Source organism: Oncorhynchus nerka, linkage group LG18, assembly GCF_034236695.1.
Source record: "Oncorhynchus nerka isolate Pitt River linkage group LG18, Oner_Uvic_2.0, whole genome shotgun sequence".
NCBI classification, from domain to species: domain Eukaryota; kingdom Metazoa; phylum Chordata; class Actinopteri; order Salmoniformes; family Salmonidae; genus Oncorhynchus; species Oncorhynchus nerka.
Genome location: NC_088413.1, coordinates 31,074,778 through 31,092,775, shown reverse-complemented (window position 1 = coordinate 31,092,775; position 17,998 = coordinate 31,074,778). Strand labels below are relative to the sequence as shown.

At 41.8% G+C, this 17,998-nt stretch overlaps 1 protein-coding gene across 2 annotated transcripts; it reads right to left on the bottom strand.

The window, feature by feature from the left end:
- Window positions 1-1,843: 1,843 nt before the first annotated feature.
- On the bottom strand, window positions 1,844-17,575 carry LOC115145644 (Wilms tumor protein homolog A-like). 2 transcript variants are annotated; one of them, XM_065003954.1, is made up of 8 exons: window positions 17,100-17,575; window positions 16,552-16,676; window positions 16,216-16,389; window positions 9,522-9,686; window positions 9,027-9,138; window positions 8,589-8,716; window positions 3,340-3,451; window positions 1,844-3,110 (listed from the first exon to the last, which is right to left on the bottom strand). In XM_065003954.1, exons 1-8 carry the CDS (start codon window positions 17,356-17,358, stop codon window positions 2,221-2,223), a joined length of 1,965 nt encoding a protein of 654 aa, XP_064860026.1. In that variant the 5' UTR covers window positions 17,359-17,575; the 3' UTR covers window positions 1,844-2,220. The 2 variants fall into 2 exon arrangements, with proteins under 2 accessions (XP_064860026.1, XP_064860027.1); XM_065003955.1 differs by lacking the exons at window positions 3,340-3,451; window positions 8,589-8,716.
- Between the last annotated feature and the right edge of the window lie 423 nt (window positions 17,576-17,998).

The following is a 17,998-nucleotide window of genomic DNA, read 5'->3' as shown; positions in this document are numbered from 1 at the left end:
AAATCTGCACTGGAGTTACTTACCAAGAAGACTGAATGTTCCTGAGTGGCCGAGTTACAGTTTTATCTTTCATTTGCTTGAAAATCTATGGCAAGACCTGAAAATGGTTGTCAAGCAATGATCAACAACCAATTTGACAGAGCTTGAAGAATTTTGAGAAGAATAATGTGCAAATGTTGCACAATCCAGGTGTGGAAAACTCTTAGAGACTTACCCAGAAAGACTCACAGCTGGGTTCAATTTTCCACATTCTGTTACGTTACAGCCTTATTCTAAAAGAAAATTTGTCCATTAAAATAACATCAAATTGATCATAACTTGGATTAGCTAACAACGTGCCATTGGAACACAGGAGTGATGGTTGCTGATAATGGGCCTCTGTACGCCTATGTAGATATTCCATTAAAAATCTGTTTCCAGCTACAATATTAATTTACAACATTAACAATGTCTAAACTGTATTTCAAATCAATTTGGTGTTATTTTAATGGACCAAAATGTGCTTTTCTTTCAATAACAAGGATAACAATAACAAGGACATTTCTAAGAGACCCCAAACTTTTGAACGGTAGGTTGTATTGTGTGTAGATCAGTGACAGAAATCTGTAAATTTAGTCAATTTTAAATTCAGGCTGTAACACAACAACATTTCCTGGCTGCAGTTGTCCTTGCAGTGCTTCTGCTGTTAAGTCTTGGAGGCCCAAAATCGTCTTGGCTACAGATATAATGATGTCCAGCTTATTGGACACTTGTGCAGTACAGTTAATAACTGTAGCTATAAATGCTACAAAATACACCTTATTCACAATAAGTGTATCCAGATCACTTGATTGACATATAACATTTGCATCCACTGCCATATCTTCTTCAGAACTGTGGCCTCTTCCCCTTCAACTTTCTTCACCGCCTCCACATAGGAGATTTGCTGTACAGCCCTGATCCTTGACACCTCAACCTCTTTCACCCTAACAGGGCACTCAGGGAATTCGTAAATATGATCCCCACCAGAAAGTGTTTAGCTTGTCTGGGAGCAAGACGTTGGTGTCCGCGACTTGGCTGGTTTTCCCTTTGTAATCCGTGATTGTCTGTAGATCCTGTCACATATGTCTCGTGTCTGAGCCGTTGAATTTCGGGCCCCGCCATCTATCACCGGATATCAGCAAATCCTCATGGACTGCAGACTGTAAACCCAAATTGCACAGAAGAGAATATGAAGGTTTTTATAAGAAATTCTTTGCTGTACACACAGAAACATGATATTATAACCACAGTCAAGCCTATCTATCACAGTGATTTAAGTACCTAACATTATGGAGCCATTGGAGTTTATTTTCAAGTTAGTATTTTTAAACTCGGGAGAAGCGAAGGTCATTCGTCCTCTGAAACACAACCCAGCCAAGCCGCACTGCTTCTTGAGACAATGCCCGCTTAACCAGTCGCACCAATGTGTCAGAGGAAACACCGTACACCTGGCGGGCCGGGCGCACCTGTGGCGGGCCGGGCGCATGTCAGCGTGCATGCACACGGCCCGCCACTGGAGTCGCTAGTGCGCGATGGGACAAGAACGTCCCTGCCGGCCAAACCCTCCCCTAACATGGACGACGCTGGGCCAATTGTGCGCCGCCCCATGGGTCTCCCGGTCGCGGACGGCTGCGACAGAGCCTGGACTTGAACCAGGATCTCTAGTGGCACACTGCTCCATAACCAGGATCTCTTAGACCACTGCGCCACTCAGGAGACCTATTTTTAAGTTTTGATTCAAGAATTAAGTATAATGTTTTGTTTCGACTGTAATAAGTCAAACTCAGTCCCTGCAAAGACAAACAAAAAACTAGTCAGTTAGTACAGTCAATTTTGTATTTAATTTAAACAAAATGGTCAAAGAGTCAACTACATTACTTTTATTGCACAAAACGATAAATTAAAACATTCATTTTAGAATACTTTGGAAAAGGTTCAACATTACATTACACACAGCTTCAAGACTTCAAGTAAACATTAATTAAGGCACTGTCATTATCTCACTATAAAACAGTATCAACCTAAAGGGACAAAGCATTTTTACAGACACCATCACACCAACCATCACCATAATCATCTACTCTGCCTCATCATCCTCAGTTCATCTCATCCACTTTCCTATACATCCAAATCCAACAGAATTCATTACAATCTAACTAGTTCTACATTATACACGCGTAGTGTGTATTTTTTGCATTTTCAGTGCGTACAGGCAAACGGCCTCTCTCTCGTGTGGACCTTCTGGTGCCTCTTCAGGTGGTGCTGGTGGGAGAACCTCTTATCACACTGGGGGCAGCTGTATGGTTTCTCCCCTGTGTGGACTCTCTGGTGCCTCTTCAGCTTGGAGGAGTGGGAGAAACTGGCCCGACACAGGTGGCAGCTGAAAGGTTTCTCCCCTGTGTGCATCATCTGGTGGATCTCCACCTGTTGGGGGAAACTGAAGGCTTTCCCACAGAACGAACACAGGAAGCATTTCTCTTTGCCACAAGATCTGTTGATAGCGTTACTACTACTGTCATTTGTCAATAGGCTTGTGTAGCCATTTAGTGTTGAGGCACTGGCATTGTCTGAGGTTTGGTTTAACATAAGGAGAGTGTGAGGAGGATGAAGACCAGGGAGTGTCTGTGTTGTTGCAGGGTCCATGTTCCAATTGATAGATCCTATAGAAGGCAGGCTGAAGGCAGCATCTGTTAGGGGGTTAACCTGAGGTGCCATCAGTCTCTCTGAATCATAACTATAGGAGCAGGACAGAGCATCGCTAGCCGAGTCTGTGTCTGTTCTCTCCAGCTGCATACGAACACTTCCCCGCAGACCAAATCTAAGTCTCGCCCTCGTCTCAGCCAGTCTGTTGTCATGGAGACTGAGTTTGGATGTTGTTTTGTGTTCAACTGTCTGTTTCTGGTAGTGGTCAACAATGTTGTTCCCCAGCCCAGAGTTGAGGACGCTGTCCCATCCGCTGACCTCCACTATGTCACCTCTGGTCCTTGCCTGCACAGTGATGTTGTCCACTGGGCCCTTGGCTGCACCAGTCTGGGTCTGGGAATCCAAGATGGCTCCCCAGTCTCCTCTGTTAGCCTCCAGCCAACCACCTGCAGGAAGAGTTTAGAAAAATACTTTACAAACATGGCAGAGAACTCGACATATGAAGTATTTGGTCAATTACCTGCTGAAGTTAATACATTATGTTTGTGTGGTTTTTTTTGTATGTAAACACAAGTTGTTTCATTTTATGAATGAAGAAAAAAGTATAGCCAGGCGCATCACTATTCCCATTGAAAATCTATTACTGTATGTAGGCTATATGTATTTCTCCCTTACTTTGCTCCCTCATCTTTAGTCCACTCAGCAGATTAATGCTTTCTGGTCCGTCTTCTACTGTCTCCTCTTTTACCAGCAGCAGATCAGGCTTCCCATCCTCCATGTCTACTGACTGTAAGAGATACAGAGTGAGAGGATGTTGGATCAAGAAATCTGATATGAGCACCCTGCTATGGAGCATCTTCTGATTGGGCAATGAAGGATTGCTATGAGTATTATTAGTTGATTTGATCATTCAAATACATGTTCCCACACTTAAAAAATCAATCAAGACCTTTGAATCAAATTTTCTTGGTTGAGTACACATATTTTGCAGATGTTATCGCAGGTGCAGCGAAATGCTTATGTTTCTAGCTCCAACAATACCTAACAATACACACAAGAAAAAAATAATAATAATTAAGAAGGATCAGAACGTGTAATGTCAGAATCCGGAAAACAGTGTGATGGTTTGGGGATGTTTGCCGCCTCAGGACCTGGACGGCTTGCCTTAATAGAAAGGAACCATGAATTCTGCTCTGTATCAGAGAATTCTACAGGAGAATGTCAGGCTATCCGTCTGTGAGCTGAAGCTGAAGAACAGCTGGGTCATGCAGCAAGACAGTGATCCAAAACATACAATCAAGCCTCGATGAAAATGTTTAAAAAGCAACAAATATGAAGTTTTGGAATGGCCTAGTCAAAGTCCAGACCTAATCCCAATTGAGATGTTGTGGTCGGACTTGAAACGAGCAGTACATGTTTGAAAACCCACAAATGTTGCTGAGTAAAAGCAGTTCTGCATGCAAGAGTGGGCAAAAATTCCTCCACAGCGACATGAGAGACTGATCAACAACTACAGGAACCATTTGGTTGCAGTCATTGCAGCTAAAGGTGGCACAACCAGTTATTGAGTGGAAGGGGGCAATTACTTTTTCACACAGTGGAATTGGGTGTTGCATAACTTTGTTCATTAAATAAAATATATATTTTGGGGGGTTATTTGTAAACTCAGGTTCCCTTTATCTAATATTAGTTTTGGTTGAAGATCTGATGACATTAAATATCAAACATATGTGGAAATAGAAAATCCAAAAAGGGGCACATACTTTTTCACGACAAAAAAATAGGTAAAACATTTTTATAAAAAATAAAAACAGATTAAAATATATATATATATCAGAACGAGCCTATCAGAATGTCCCTTGTTTCATGAGCTGTTATAAAAGTTCCCAGAAATGCTCCATACACACAAAATGTTTATTTCTCTAAAATGTGCAGTTTTGTCACACAACGTCCAACCGGCCTCACAAATGCAGACCATGTGTAACCACGCCAGCCCAGGACCTCCACATCCGGCTTCTTCACCTGCCGGATCGTCTGAGCCACACAGACAGCTGATGAAACTGGGGGTTTGCACAACCAAAGAATTTCTGCACAAACTGTCAGAAACCACCTTGTCGCCCTCAACAGGGTCTTGACCTGCCTGCAGTTTGTCGTTGTAACCGACTTCAGTGGGCAAATGCTCACCTTGGATGGCCACTGGCCCGCTTGGGAAGTGTGCTCTTCACAAATTAATTCCAGTTTCAACTGTACCGGGCAGATGGCAGACAGTGTGTACGGCGTCTTGTCTGCAAGCGGTTTGCTGATGTCAACGTTGTGGAGTTATGGTATGGGCAAGCATAAGCTATAGATAACGAACAGAATTGCATTTTATTGATGGCAATTTGAATGCACAAAGATACCGTGACGAGATCCTGAGTCCCATTGTTGTGCCATTCATCCGCCACCATCACCTCATGTTTCAGCATGATAATGCATAGCCCCATGTCACAAGGATCTGTACACGATTCCTGGAAGCTGAACATTTCCCACTTCTTCCATGGCCTGCATACTCACCAGACACCATTGAGCATGTTTGGGATGCTCTGGATTGATGTGTAAGACCGCGTGTTACAGTTCCCGCCAATATCCAGAAACTTTGCACAGCCATTGAAGAGGAGTGGGACAAAATTCCACAGGCCACAATCAACAGCCTGATCAACTCTATACGAAGATGTGTCGTACTGCATGAGGCAAATGGTGGTTCTCATCCACACACTTACTTTTTTTTAAAAAGGTATCTGTCACCAACATATCCCCGAGCTGACAAGGTACAAATCTGTCGTCCATGTCTCATTTTTCTCAAGGCTTAAAAATCCTTCTTTAACCTGTCTCCTCCCCTTCATCTACACTGATTGAAGTGGATTTAATAAGTGACATCAATAAGGGATCATAGAATTCACCTGGTTAGTCTATTTAATGGAAAGAGCCATGTAAAGGGGAGTGGGTTGCGACATTTGGATGTCTCTAAGCTTCCCTGTTGTTTAAGAAGTCACTGGTGTTGCCCTGCGAGTGTCCTTTTCCTAAGTGACTCTCGTCTGAATTCCATGTCAGAGAAACGTCACCCTCCACTTTCACAGTCACCTCATCTACGACCAGACCCTCCCTACGACCAGGGCCCTTTCTTTCCCCTTCAGAGTATACACTACTACTGTACCGGTTCCAGTCCCCTCTCAATGGATTAGACTACAGTGCCTTCAGAAAGTATTCATACTCCTTGACTTATTCCACATGTTGTTGTGTTACAACCTGAATTCAAAATGTATAAAACATAAAAGCTTACCCATCCACACGCAATACCCCATAATGACAAAGTGAAAACATGTTTTTTAATTTTTTTTATTGAAAATAAAGTACAGAACTGTCTTATTTACAATGGTATTCATACCCAAGACAATACTTTGTAGAAACACTTTTGGCAGTGATTAAACCTGTGAATGTTTCTGGGTAAGTCTCCAAGAGCTTTCTAAACCTGCATGTAAACTGCATCAAATTGTTTGTTAATCAATGCTAGATAACCATTTTCAGGTCTCGCCATAGATTCTCAAGTAGATGTAGGTCAAAACTGTAACTCGGCCACTCAGGAAGATTCACCGTCTTCTTGGTAAGGAACTCTAGTGTAGATTTGGCCTTGTGTTTTAGGTTACTGTCCTGCAAAGGTGAATTCATCTCCCAGTGTCTGGTGGAAAGCAGACTGAACCAGGTTTTATGCTAAGATTTTGCTTAGCTCCATTCCGTTTCTTTTTTATCCTAAAAAACACTGCAATCCTTAACGATTACAAGCATACCCATGACATGATGCAGCCACCACTATGCTTGAAAATGTGGAGAGTTGTACTCAGTAATGTCTTGTATTGTTTTTGCTGCAAACATAACACTTTATATTCTGGACAAAAAGTTAATTGCGTTAAGACATTTCTTGCAGTATTACTTTAGTGTATTGATACACCATCCAAAGTGTAATTTAATAACTTCACCATGCTCAAAGGGATATTCAATGTCTGCTTTTTTTTACCCATCTACCAACAGGTGCCCTTCTTTACGAGGCATTGGAAAACCTCCCTGGTCTTTGTGGTTGAAATTCATCGCTCACATGCGGGACTCTTACAGATAATTGTTTGTGGGGGGGTATTCATTCATAAATCATGTTAAACACTATTGTTGCACACAGAGTGTGTCCATGCAACTTATTATGTGACTTGTTAAGCTCATTTTTACTCCTGAATGTATTTAGGGCTTGAATAGTTATTGACTGCTTTTAATTTTTTTGAAAACATTTCTAAAAACATTATTCCACTTTGACATTATGGGTCATTGTGTGTAGGCCAGTGACAAAAAAAAGAAATTTTAAATTCAGTTAGGAACACAACAAAATTGGGAAAATGTCAAGAGGTGTGAATACTTTCTGAAGGCACTGTATATGCCTGACATATTACTAAATGTCTGGATACAATATAGACTATTCAGGAATATTCAACACATCTGTTACTCTCGTAATTCCAAATGCATCTGTGTAACACTCACCACTGCATAAAAATGTTGGCTGGTCCTCATTAACGTCCCTTTTTGTTTACAAAGCTTTACTACACAAGTTTCCAACTTACCTAACTTTGTTGGTTAACTCAAGGTTCCTCGGGTCTCCACCAAACTAGGTAAATCCACTTTTAGTTATAAATGCACCTCATTGCTGGAACCAACTACATAATACATTACAATTGGATGTTCTGGTGCCGTTTGTGCAATTCTTACTGAGGAATGTAACTGTTTATCTTGGATATTTGTGTTGTGCTGTATTTCTTTGTTTTACATTGTCCTATTCATTGTATATGCAGAGCTCCCTTGTGAAAGAGACCCTGGTCTCATTGTTAACTCCCTGTTTAAATAAAAGTCAAATCAAAAATGTATTTTCTGCTGACAATAATGACCATTCATGTTTGTCTTTAATGCAGGGTTTAATCTAAACCGCAGACGCTATTAAGTGGAATGGTTACTTTCTATGTTATAGAGTGGAATGTTTTTTCTGCAGGTGTATCCTGAGGTAGCTCCTTTCTGAGAACCTCCTCCTGCATTACGAACCACCTCTCTCCAGTGTGGACCTTCAGCTGGTTCTAGCAGGAGAATCTTTTCTCACTCTGGGGTCAGCTGTATTGTTTCTCCCCTGTGTGGACCCTCTGGTGTCTCTTCAGGTTGCCAGCATGGGCAAAGCGCATGTTACACTGGGTACAGCTGAAGGGTTTCTCCCCTGTGTGGACTCTTTGGTGCCTATTCAGGCTGGACGATTGGGAGAAAGTGGCCCGGCACAGGTGGCAGCCGTATGGTTTCTCCCCCGTGTGCATCCTCTGGTGGATCTCCACCTGTTGGGGGAAACTGAAGGCTTTCCCACAGAACGAACACGTGAAGCGCTTCTCTATGGCGCTGCCACCTTTACTGATTCTGTCATTTGTCAATGGTCTTGTGTAGCCATTTAGTGTTGATGAACTGGCATTGTCTGAGGTTTGGTTTAACATAAGGAGATTGTGAGGAGGACGAAGGCCAGGGAGGGTCTGTGATGTCACAGGGTCAATGTTCCAGTTGATAGATCCTATAGAAGGCAAGCTGAAGGCAGCATCTGTTAGGGGGGTAACCTGAGGCGCCATTAGTCTCTCTGAATCACAACTATAGGAGCAGGACGGAGCATCACTAGCCGAGTCTGTGTGTGTTCTCTCCCGCGGCATACTGACACCTCCCCGTCCCCGCAGACCAAAGCTATGCCTCGCCCTGGTCGTAGCCAGTCTGTTGTCATGGAGACTATGTTCAGATGTTGTTTTGGGTTCAACTGTCTGTTTCTGGTTGTGGTTAACAGTGTTGTTCCCCGGCCCAGAGTTGAGGACGCTGTCCCATCCACTGACCTCCACTATGTCACCTCTGGTCCTGGCCTGCTCAGTGATGTTGTCCCTTAGGCCCTTGGCTGCACCCGTCTGGGTCTGGTAATCCAAGATGGTTGCCCAGTCTTCTCTGTTAGCCTCCAGCCAACTAACTGCAGGAAGAGGTTAGAAAATAAACGTTAAGAACATTTTTGAGTCAAGTTCAGACATTATAATGTCTGTTTTTCTATGCAAACATAAGTTCTATTGATTTCATTTGATGTATTGAATGAAGAAAAGAAATAGATACATCACTTCAATGTGCTGTATGTATTACTATTCCCATTGAAGATGTATTACTGTATGGAGGCTATATGTATTACTATTCCCATTGAAGATCTATTACTGTATGGAAGCTATATGTATTACTATTCCCATGGAAGATCTATTACCGTATGGAGGCTACATGCATTTCTCCCTTACCTTGCTCCCCCATCTTTAGTCCACTCAGCAGGTCAATGCTCTCTGGTTCATCTTCTATTGTCTCCTCTTTTACCAGCAGCAGATCAGGCTTCCCATCCTCCATGTCTACTGACTGTAAGAGATACAGAGTGAGAGGATGTTGGATCAAGAAATCTGATATGAGCATCCTGCTATGGAGCATCTTCTGATTGGGCAATGAGGGATTGCTATGAGTACTATGCAAACATGTTAGTTGATTTGATCACTTCATACTATTTAATGGTTTGATAATTCAAAGGCATGGTCCCACACAAAATTAATCAAGACCTGGGCCTGTATCCACAAAGAGTATTAGATTTGAAGTGCTGATCGAAGATCAGGTCCCCATATGTCTGCATAGTCATTCATTATTATCTAAAAGGAAAACTGATCCTAAATCAGCACTCCTACTCTGAGGCTTTGTGGATATAGACCATGATCTAATACCATACAGACAGTAGTTTACAGTGGGCTCACCTCAGTGAGACTGTGTGTGGTCCTGTGCTGCTCAGCTGGTTCCTCTGTGGATTCAGGAGGAGGTGTAGTCTGGTTGTCTTCCATGAACATGGTCCCCTCCGGTTTCCCTAAACCCTCCTCACACCCCTCCTCCTTCACCAGCAGCACCTCTGGACCCTCCTCCTCCTGGAAGAGACAGGTGATACAGATTACACAGACATACACTCCCTCAGGTACGTACACACAGATAATAAACACACTTTCAACATGGAGTGTTTACCCATCTCCACTACGTTTGAGGCCTGTACTGTAGTTACATAATTATTGTTGTTGTTAAGCCCATCATGGTGGACATAAATATGTTGTTGGTAAATATGAGTCGCCTATTATAATTCAAAAGTCGTCATCAGCCAAACCCAGCTAAACTATACTAAACAAAAATAAACGCAACACGCAACATTTTCAAAGATTTCACAGAGCTACAGTTCATTTAAGGAAATCAATCAATTAAAATAAATTCATTAGGCCCTAATCTACAGATTTCAAATGACTGGACAGGGGTGGAGCCATGGGTGGGCCTTGGAGGGCATAGGCCCACCCACTTGGCAGCCAGGCCCATCCAATCATAATGAGTTTTTTCCCCACAAAAGGGCTTTATTACAGACAGAAACACTCCTGGGCTGACGTGGTCTATAGTTGTAAGGCCAATTGGACATACTACCAAGTTCTCTAAAACGAAGTTGGAGTCGGTTTATGGTAAAGAGATTAACATTAGATTCTCTAGCAACAGCTATGGTGGACATTCCTGCAGTCAGCATGCCAATTGCACGCTCCCTCAAAACTTGAGACATCTGTCGCATTGAGACAAAATAGCACATTTTATAGTGGCCTTTTATTGTCCCAAGCACAAGGTGCACCTGTGTAATGACCGTGCTGTTTATTCACCTTCTTGATATGCCACACCTTTCAGGTGGATGGATTATCTTGGCAAATGAGAAATGTTCACGAACAGGGATGTAAACAAATTTGTGCATATGGAAAACATCTGGGATTTTTTTTCAGCTCATGAAAAATGGGACCAACACTTTATATTATATTTTTTTTCAGTGTGTTTTGACTTGTACAGTAGGTGTTTATGAGTGTGTGGGTTTGTGTAGGTATATTTAGTAAGTTTATAATGGTTATAAAGCACTGTTGTATGTATGCAGAACAGGGTGAGATCAGATGTGATGTGAACTAAAGAAAGTCTCAATGAAAGTCTTAAAAACAAAAAGGGACCCTTTTGTTCTATTAAACATAAACAAGTTTTAAAGCTGCAATATGTAACTTTTTGGGCAACCTGACCCATAGAAATGTGAGTTATAGGTCTGTCTATAAGTCTAAAAAGTGGTAGATCTGTTCTATGTGTGGTAGATCTGTTCCATGCTTCCCCTTCTTAAGTTAAATTTTTGCGTCTTTTACTTTCGGTTTTGTACACCAGCTTTAAACAGCTGAAAATACAACATTTGTAAAACATATTTCACAGCGGTTTAGATGGTACAATGATTCTCTACACAATGACTGCTTGTTTTGTCACAAACTGAAAATAGGCTTTTAAAATATAATTTTAGCAACCAGGAAATGGCAGAGTGATTTCTGCATATTGCATCTTTAAAACACACCATATGAAAACCACAAATACAAAAATCTGCATGAACTTGATCAACTGCATGAACTTTATTTTTAAAAGTGTCTTAGAAAAAATGTTAAGTAGTTGAACGGAAGTAATGAAAATAGGCATTTGGGAACATCATATAGCTTACACAGTACAAACACAATAGGTAACAGTATTATTAGGCGTATATATAAAGTGCCTGCTGAAAGTCTCCACACCTCTTGCACAGTGTATACACACAGTATTAAATTGAACGTTTTCCCTAGCGATCTACACAAGCTACTTCACATTTTCAAAGTGAATGAAAGATTATAGATCATAGTGTGACAGCGTTATGTTATGGGTATGCTTGTCACTGGCAGGGACTTTGTCAGGATCAAAATAAATATGAAAGGAGTAAAGCCCAGCTAACAAGTTAAAGGAAATCTCCCCTCAGTCTTCTAAAAACGCTGGGATAGTGTTTTATTTTTCAGCATTACAATTACACACATGTAATGCCAAAGACACACCAGAATAGCTTTCCAAGAGGTGTTGATTATTTGAGTAGTCCAGTCTTGAAAATCAGAGACAAGGTTTGAATATTGCTCACCATCAATGATTCCCAACCAAATTTACTGAGCTAGAGCAATTTTGACAAAAACAATGGATATGTGTTGCCCTAAGAGTTGTGCAAAGTTGGTAGAATCTTATTCAAAATTATTCACAGCTGTACTGACTGCCAAAAGTGCTTCCAAGTATGGGGTGGCACGTTAGCCTAGTGGTTAGAGTGTTGGACTAGTAACCGGAAGGTTGCAAGTTCAAACCCCCCAGCTGACAAGGTACAAATCTGTCGTTCTGCCCCTGAATAGGCAGTTAACCCACTGTTCCTAGGCCATCATTGAAAATAAGAATTTGTTCTTAACTGACTTGCCTAATTAAATAACAGTTAAATAAAAATAAACTCTGGTTTGTGAAGACATTTTTTGATCTATAATTTTTCTTTCACTTTGAAAATGTGGAGTAGGTTGTGTAGATAGGTAGGAAAGAAACTCATTTAATCCCTTTTTAGATTTAATTTGAAGGCAGCAAAATGTGAAGACTGTGCAAAGGGTGTGTATACTTTCATTAGAGACTGCATATCTCATAATGTCTGGATGCAATATTCCACACAGGAATATTCAACAATGAAATCTGTTAAACTCAGTTCACATACATAAGATGAGACATGACGGTCATATCAGCTATTTTGCTGATGTTTATCTGACAAGTTTCTAAGGCCGCGATTTAAGCGTATGTAAATGGAAGTTATGCGCTTTTCTCTCTATTTGTATTCTGACCTTGAACTTAAGCATTTGAATAGCATACTATTCACCCACTAATTTGTTTGAGGTTGAACAGAATAAATGAAGGTGTGGCGGAGCGGTGTCCAGACACGCCGTATTCTAACCTTGACTTAATTCCCATCATAATTCCAACACCTTTACGCACAAGGAAAGGTCGAGGAAACCATTCACAAGGTCGAGGAAACCATGCACAAGGTCGAGCCAACCTGCCATATTCCAAGTGGAAAAAGGATCTACTTTATTTTTACTTATCGAAATCACAGCATTCTCCCTGCACTGTGATTTATAAATTGATAAGAGCTATGTAAATTAGTCATCCGTTTGGAAAAGGGGATTGTAAATACACATGGCAATTGTTTTAGATTATTTTTCCCTTAGGATCCCTGGAGGCGAATGTGAAACCAGCCATATGGAAGCAAACTGAAAATTATATCAACATGACATGTATTGCGGCCCCTTTTCCACAGTGAAATAAGATGTAAATAGCTCTGCCGTTATTCCGAATTTTAATTGTGTGCCCTCATAATTTGCGTGGATGAAATTTGGAGACCCAAACTATAGGCTTCTGTGGGGCTGAACCTGCCGAGTTGATGTACTTTAGAATGTTTTGATTATATGCCCGGGCTTTCCTACATTTTATTTTTAAATTTTTTATCATGTTAAATATTAGCCAATATCGAGAGCCAACGTCAGTAATACCCACATACATTTATTTTGCATCATTCCATTCCGTTTACCTTTCTTTCCTCTCAGATCTGTCACACACTTGTTGTATTCGGCGCACGTGACAAATAAATGTTGATTTGATTAAATTGTTCCTGAGGGTCGCTAGCATTAGTGGCTCATAACAGCCTAACGTGGTGCAATAATTTGGGACATGTAGCCTAATTGAATCATTATGGAACTCAGGCCCCACGTAGCAGTTTAAACTTGGAGCACGGTTCACGATGACTGGACTCTTGTCATACAGCTCCACGATTAGTAAGACATTTGGGTACATTTATAGGATTACTGTTCAATCCCTATTGTACACTTTTTTCCCCACCTTCCAATATTTTATAGATTGAACCTGAATATGACAACTTTCAGGATGAATCGAACAACCGTTTTTTATTTATCAATATATTTTGCGCGTAAAGGCTGTCCAAAACGTTTATTTTTTATTTATACATACTTTCCTAACCCAAAAATGTGCCTAAATAATCTACAAGATTATTTTTAAACAGAAACAGAAACGAATAGGCATAGATGGCTTTCTTTCAATGATCCCTATATTCTGACCCCGTTCTCTCGATGTATTCTATTGATTCTGTCGACATAATAATTCAAAAGGTGCACCGTATTTAAATGGATGGTTTACGCGGAATAAAGTCCTGTGTGGCTCAGTTGGTAGAGCATGGCACTTGCAACGCCAGGGTTGTGAATTCGATTCCCGTGGGGGACCAGTAAGAAAAAGTATCAAAATGTATGCACTCACTACTCACTGTAAGTCGCTCTGGGTAAGAGTGTCTGCTAAAATACATGTAAGATTAATGTTTTGAAAACACCATTGAATGAAAACTCCCACGAGAAAATTTGTTGGGCAGCAAGTGGGAAGGTTTTCAGCAGTTGAATTAAATTTATTCAGAGCGTGCAAGGTAGCCACGCCTGCAGAGAGCATTATGCGACTGAATAAGGTAAGTCTGAATACCAAATACTGAGAAGTGCGTCGGAAAGGCATACATTCCTAAATCGGGATCAGGCCCAAAATGTACCCTGTTTCTGGTGCATGTACAGTTGAAGTCTGAAGTTTACATACACCTTATCCAAATACATTTAAACTCAGTTTTTCACAATTCCTGCCATTTAATCCTAGTAAAAAAGAGGTCAGTTAGATTCACTTTATTTTAAGAATGTGAAATGTCAGAATAATAGTGGAGGGAATTATTTATTTCAGCTTTTATTTCTTTCATCACATTCCCAGTGGGTCAGAAGTTTACATACACTCAATTAGTATTTGGTAGCATTGCCTTTAAATTGTTTAACCTGGGTCAAACGTTTCAGGTAGCCTTCCACAAGCTTCCCACAATAAGTTGGGTGATCTTTGGGCCATTCCTCCTGACAGAGCTGGTGTAACTGAGTCAGGTTTGTAGGCCTCCTTGCTCGCACACACTTTCAGTTCTGCTCACAAATTTTCTATAGGATTGAGGTCAGGGCTTTGTGATGGCCACTCCAATAGCTTGACTCTGTTGTCCTGAAGCCATTTTGCCACAACTTTGGAAGTATGCTTGGGGTCATTGTCCATTTGGAAGACCCATTTGTGATCAAGCATTAACTTCCTGACTGATGTCTTGAGATGTTGCTTCAATATATCCACAATTTTCCATCCTCATGATGCAATCTATTTTGTGAAGTGCACCAGTCCCTCCTGCAGCAAAGCACCCCCACAAAATGATGCTGCCACGTGGAAATGGTCTCAACTGCACGTCTCGTCTTCTTGATCTGAATACCCAGTCTTTGGTCAGCTGTTGTACAACATAACATTCTAAAACGTGTCTTATCTTGTCTCATGTCGGCTGTTGTATCTGAATTGGGCTTAACTCTCGTTATTCCAAATGCATCTGTGGATCTTTTCTGCTAACAACAATACAAAAACAATCTGTCTTTAATGCAGGGTTTTGTTCTATAAGCTATCCAGCGGAAATGGTTAATTTCTATGTTATAGAGTGGAATGGTTTTTCTGCTGGTGTATCCTGAGGTATCTCCTCTCTGAGAACCTCTTCCCGCAGTGCGTACAGGCGAACGGCCTCTCTCCTGTGTGGACCTTCAGGTGCATTTTCAGATGGTCCTGGCGGGAGAACCTCTTCTCACACTGGGGGCAGCTGTAGGGTTTCACCCCTGTGTGGACCCTCTGGTGCCTCTTCAGGTCACGAGCCTGAGCAAAGCGCATATGACACTGGGTACAGCTGAAGGGTTTCACCCCTGTGTGGACCCTCTGGTGGATCTCCACCTTCTGTGGGCAGCTGAAGCCTTTGTTACAGAACATGCAGAAGAACCATTTATCTTTACTACCACCTGATGTGGCTCCCCCTCCCTGAGACTGGGCTCTAGCCCTGTCGTTTGAATTCAATACCGGACTGAAAAGGACGCAGCCGTGTGAATCGGAAGGTGCCATTGATGTGGACACTGGGTCAAGATCCCTGAACACGTGCAAAGGGGAGTGGGTCGCAACATTTACATTTGTCTCTATGCTTTCCCTGTAGTCTAAAAAGTCACTGGTGTTGCCCTGAGAGTGTCCTTCCCCTACGTGAGTCTCGTCTGCATCCCATGTCAGAGGAGCGTCGCTCTCCACTTTCACAGTCACCTCATCTACGACTATAACCTCCCCTTTCTTATCTAGGGACCCTTCAGCGTATAGACTACTACTGTACCGGTTCCAGTCCCCTTTAGACAGATCAGTCTGTGTCTCTAAACCCAAGGGCATGTTGCCAGGGTCCATCTCTGTAGTGTAAGAGCAAGATGGCTCATCACCGCCAGCGTCTAACGCGTCACCATAGCCATCCCCACCGGAATGAACCATCCTCTGGCGAAATACCGGTAAATACTCTGAGCCAGGAGCAGGAGGACAGACCAGTCTTCCCAGCACTAGTCTCTCTGGGTCTGATCTGGGGTCTGATCCTGTGTGTAAGAGCCTGTGTGTTAAAGTTAAAGTCTTGGTGTCTGTCTCTGACTTGAGGTCGGAGTCGGGCCTTCCACTGACCTCCGTGACGCTACGTCGGGTCCTTGTCTGGGACGCAGAGGTGGTGGGGTCCTCCATGGCTTCATAGGGCACTCCAGCCACTCCAGTCTGGATGTCTCCGCTTTGCCTCGGGCCCTCCTCTCCTTCAGACATGTGCTGCTTGACCCCAAGACCTGCAGCCTCTCCATCTGCAGACTGACACAAGCATTGGATAACAATGTTGTAGGGAAGTCTCACAAGCTCCCCTACGGCAGATCAATTAGGATTTAAGCAAATTAATAGCGGAGGGGAACCTTTCTGAAATAAACTGGTCACATTTGATGTACTGTAATTTTAATGTAACACTATTACACTAACCTCTATCACGATAACATGCTGGGTTGACTCTCCATTCCCCTCATCAACAGTATCTGGTTGGTCATCTCTCCATGTATTGTGTCCCACTGGCTTCACAAAGCTCCTATTGCCTCCAGTGAGCTGTCCTTCACCCGAGAGAGTAATTGGGGTAAAAGAGGTGTTTATGTTAGCTACTGTGAATGCTCAAAGCTAGACTGTACACTATTGACAGTTGGAAAAAAGTATAGAATTGACAAGGATGTAAGGTAACAATTTGCATAACTTCTTGATATACTATTTACAGACTGATTGATTATGTTCCGGGCATCACATTGTTTTTACTGAGTAAATAATAGGACATGCAGTAAATCAAGAACATGGTTAGAATATGATAGTGTCATTGTGCAATATAGCTAAGTAATTAGGGGAATTACTGAATATTATCCAAAAACTGACCATGACCCAATTCTGGGTAACACATCAGAACACATGTGCAGAAGGGGCGACAGGCACTTAGCTATATATGAACAGCCACAGGCCGCTCAGCCTCGGCCTTCTGCTAAATGTACCTCTTGCCATTCCTCTGTAACGGTCGAGAATCTTGACACTACTGGGACGACTGGTGAGGACGCGCTCCCGTGCCATCTTCAGTTCGAATAGCTGTAGTTTCCTTCGCAATGCCCTGTTTTCTTTCTGGCTTTGAGAAATTTCCAAACGAAACACTGCATAGTCGTCGTCTACGAGTTTACAGATGTCTGCCACGGCTGCATTCGCTAGCACCTCCATAATGGAGGCTATTTGAGTGTGAAAAACCATACAGTTAGCCATTGTTAGCAACTAGCTAGCGCTACCTAGATAACATCTATCAAACATGCCCTGTCTTCAACGCGAATTAAACACTACCTTGTAAGTATGTGATGCTGTGCAGTTAAATTAGTCATAGTTTGAGTTCCAGGGTTTTAATAAACGTCTAAATAACAACGCTAACGTGGGAATTGTTCTAGGTCACTTTTCATTTCCGTTAACACTGAAGAGAAAGGATGTTATTGGGTGGAGTCATAGGTTGTGGTTAAATAAAAAACTATGTGCGCTGTTTTTTTATTTTTAAATACGGTACTATCAGTCAGTATTTTTTAAATCTGAGAGCAGACTTGTTTAGAAATAAGTGTGATAGCAAAAACAGAGTAGAATCAAATACAATTCCATCTACATCACCTCAGTAAGGTAAATAGTCAACGGTCTTAGCTTTAGATTACCCCCAAATTGCTACATTCCTACACAATCTAATATGACCCTTTTGGTGCCACTTATTGTAAATAAGAATAGACTGTTTCTAAACACTTCTATATGAATGTGGATGCTACCATGATTACGGATAATCCTGAATGAACCGACTATGTACAAAAAGTGCTGTAATTTCTAAATGGTTTACCCAGTATGAATGAAAATACACTCACATTAAAGCTGA

Bases quoted from the DNA above. Each gene is read 5' to 3' on its own strand.
- LOC115145644 (XM_065003954.1), bottom strand. From the start codon at position 17,358: ATGGCTAACTGTATGGTTTTTCACACTCAAATAGCCTCCATTATGGAG. The intron at 16,390-16,551 runs GTTAGTGTAATA...TGCTTGTGTCAG, and splicing joins AGCATGTTATCGTGATAGAG to TCTGCAGATGGAGAGGCTGC. The intron at 8,717-9,026 runs GTAAGGGAGAAA...CTCTTCCTGCAG, and splicing joins ACTAAAGATGGGGGAGCAAG to TTAGTTGGCTGGAGGCTAAC.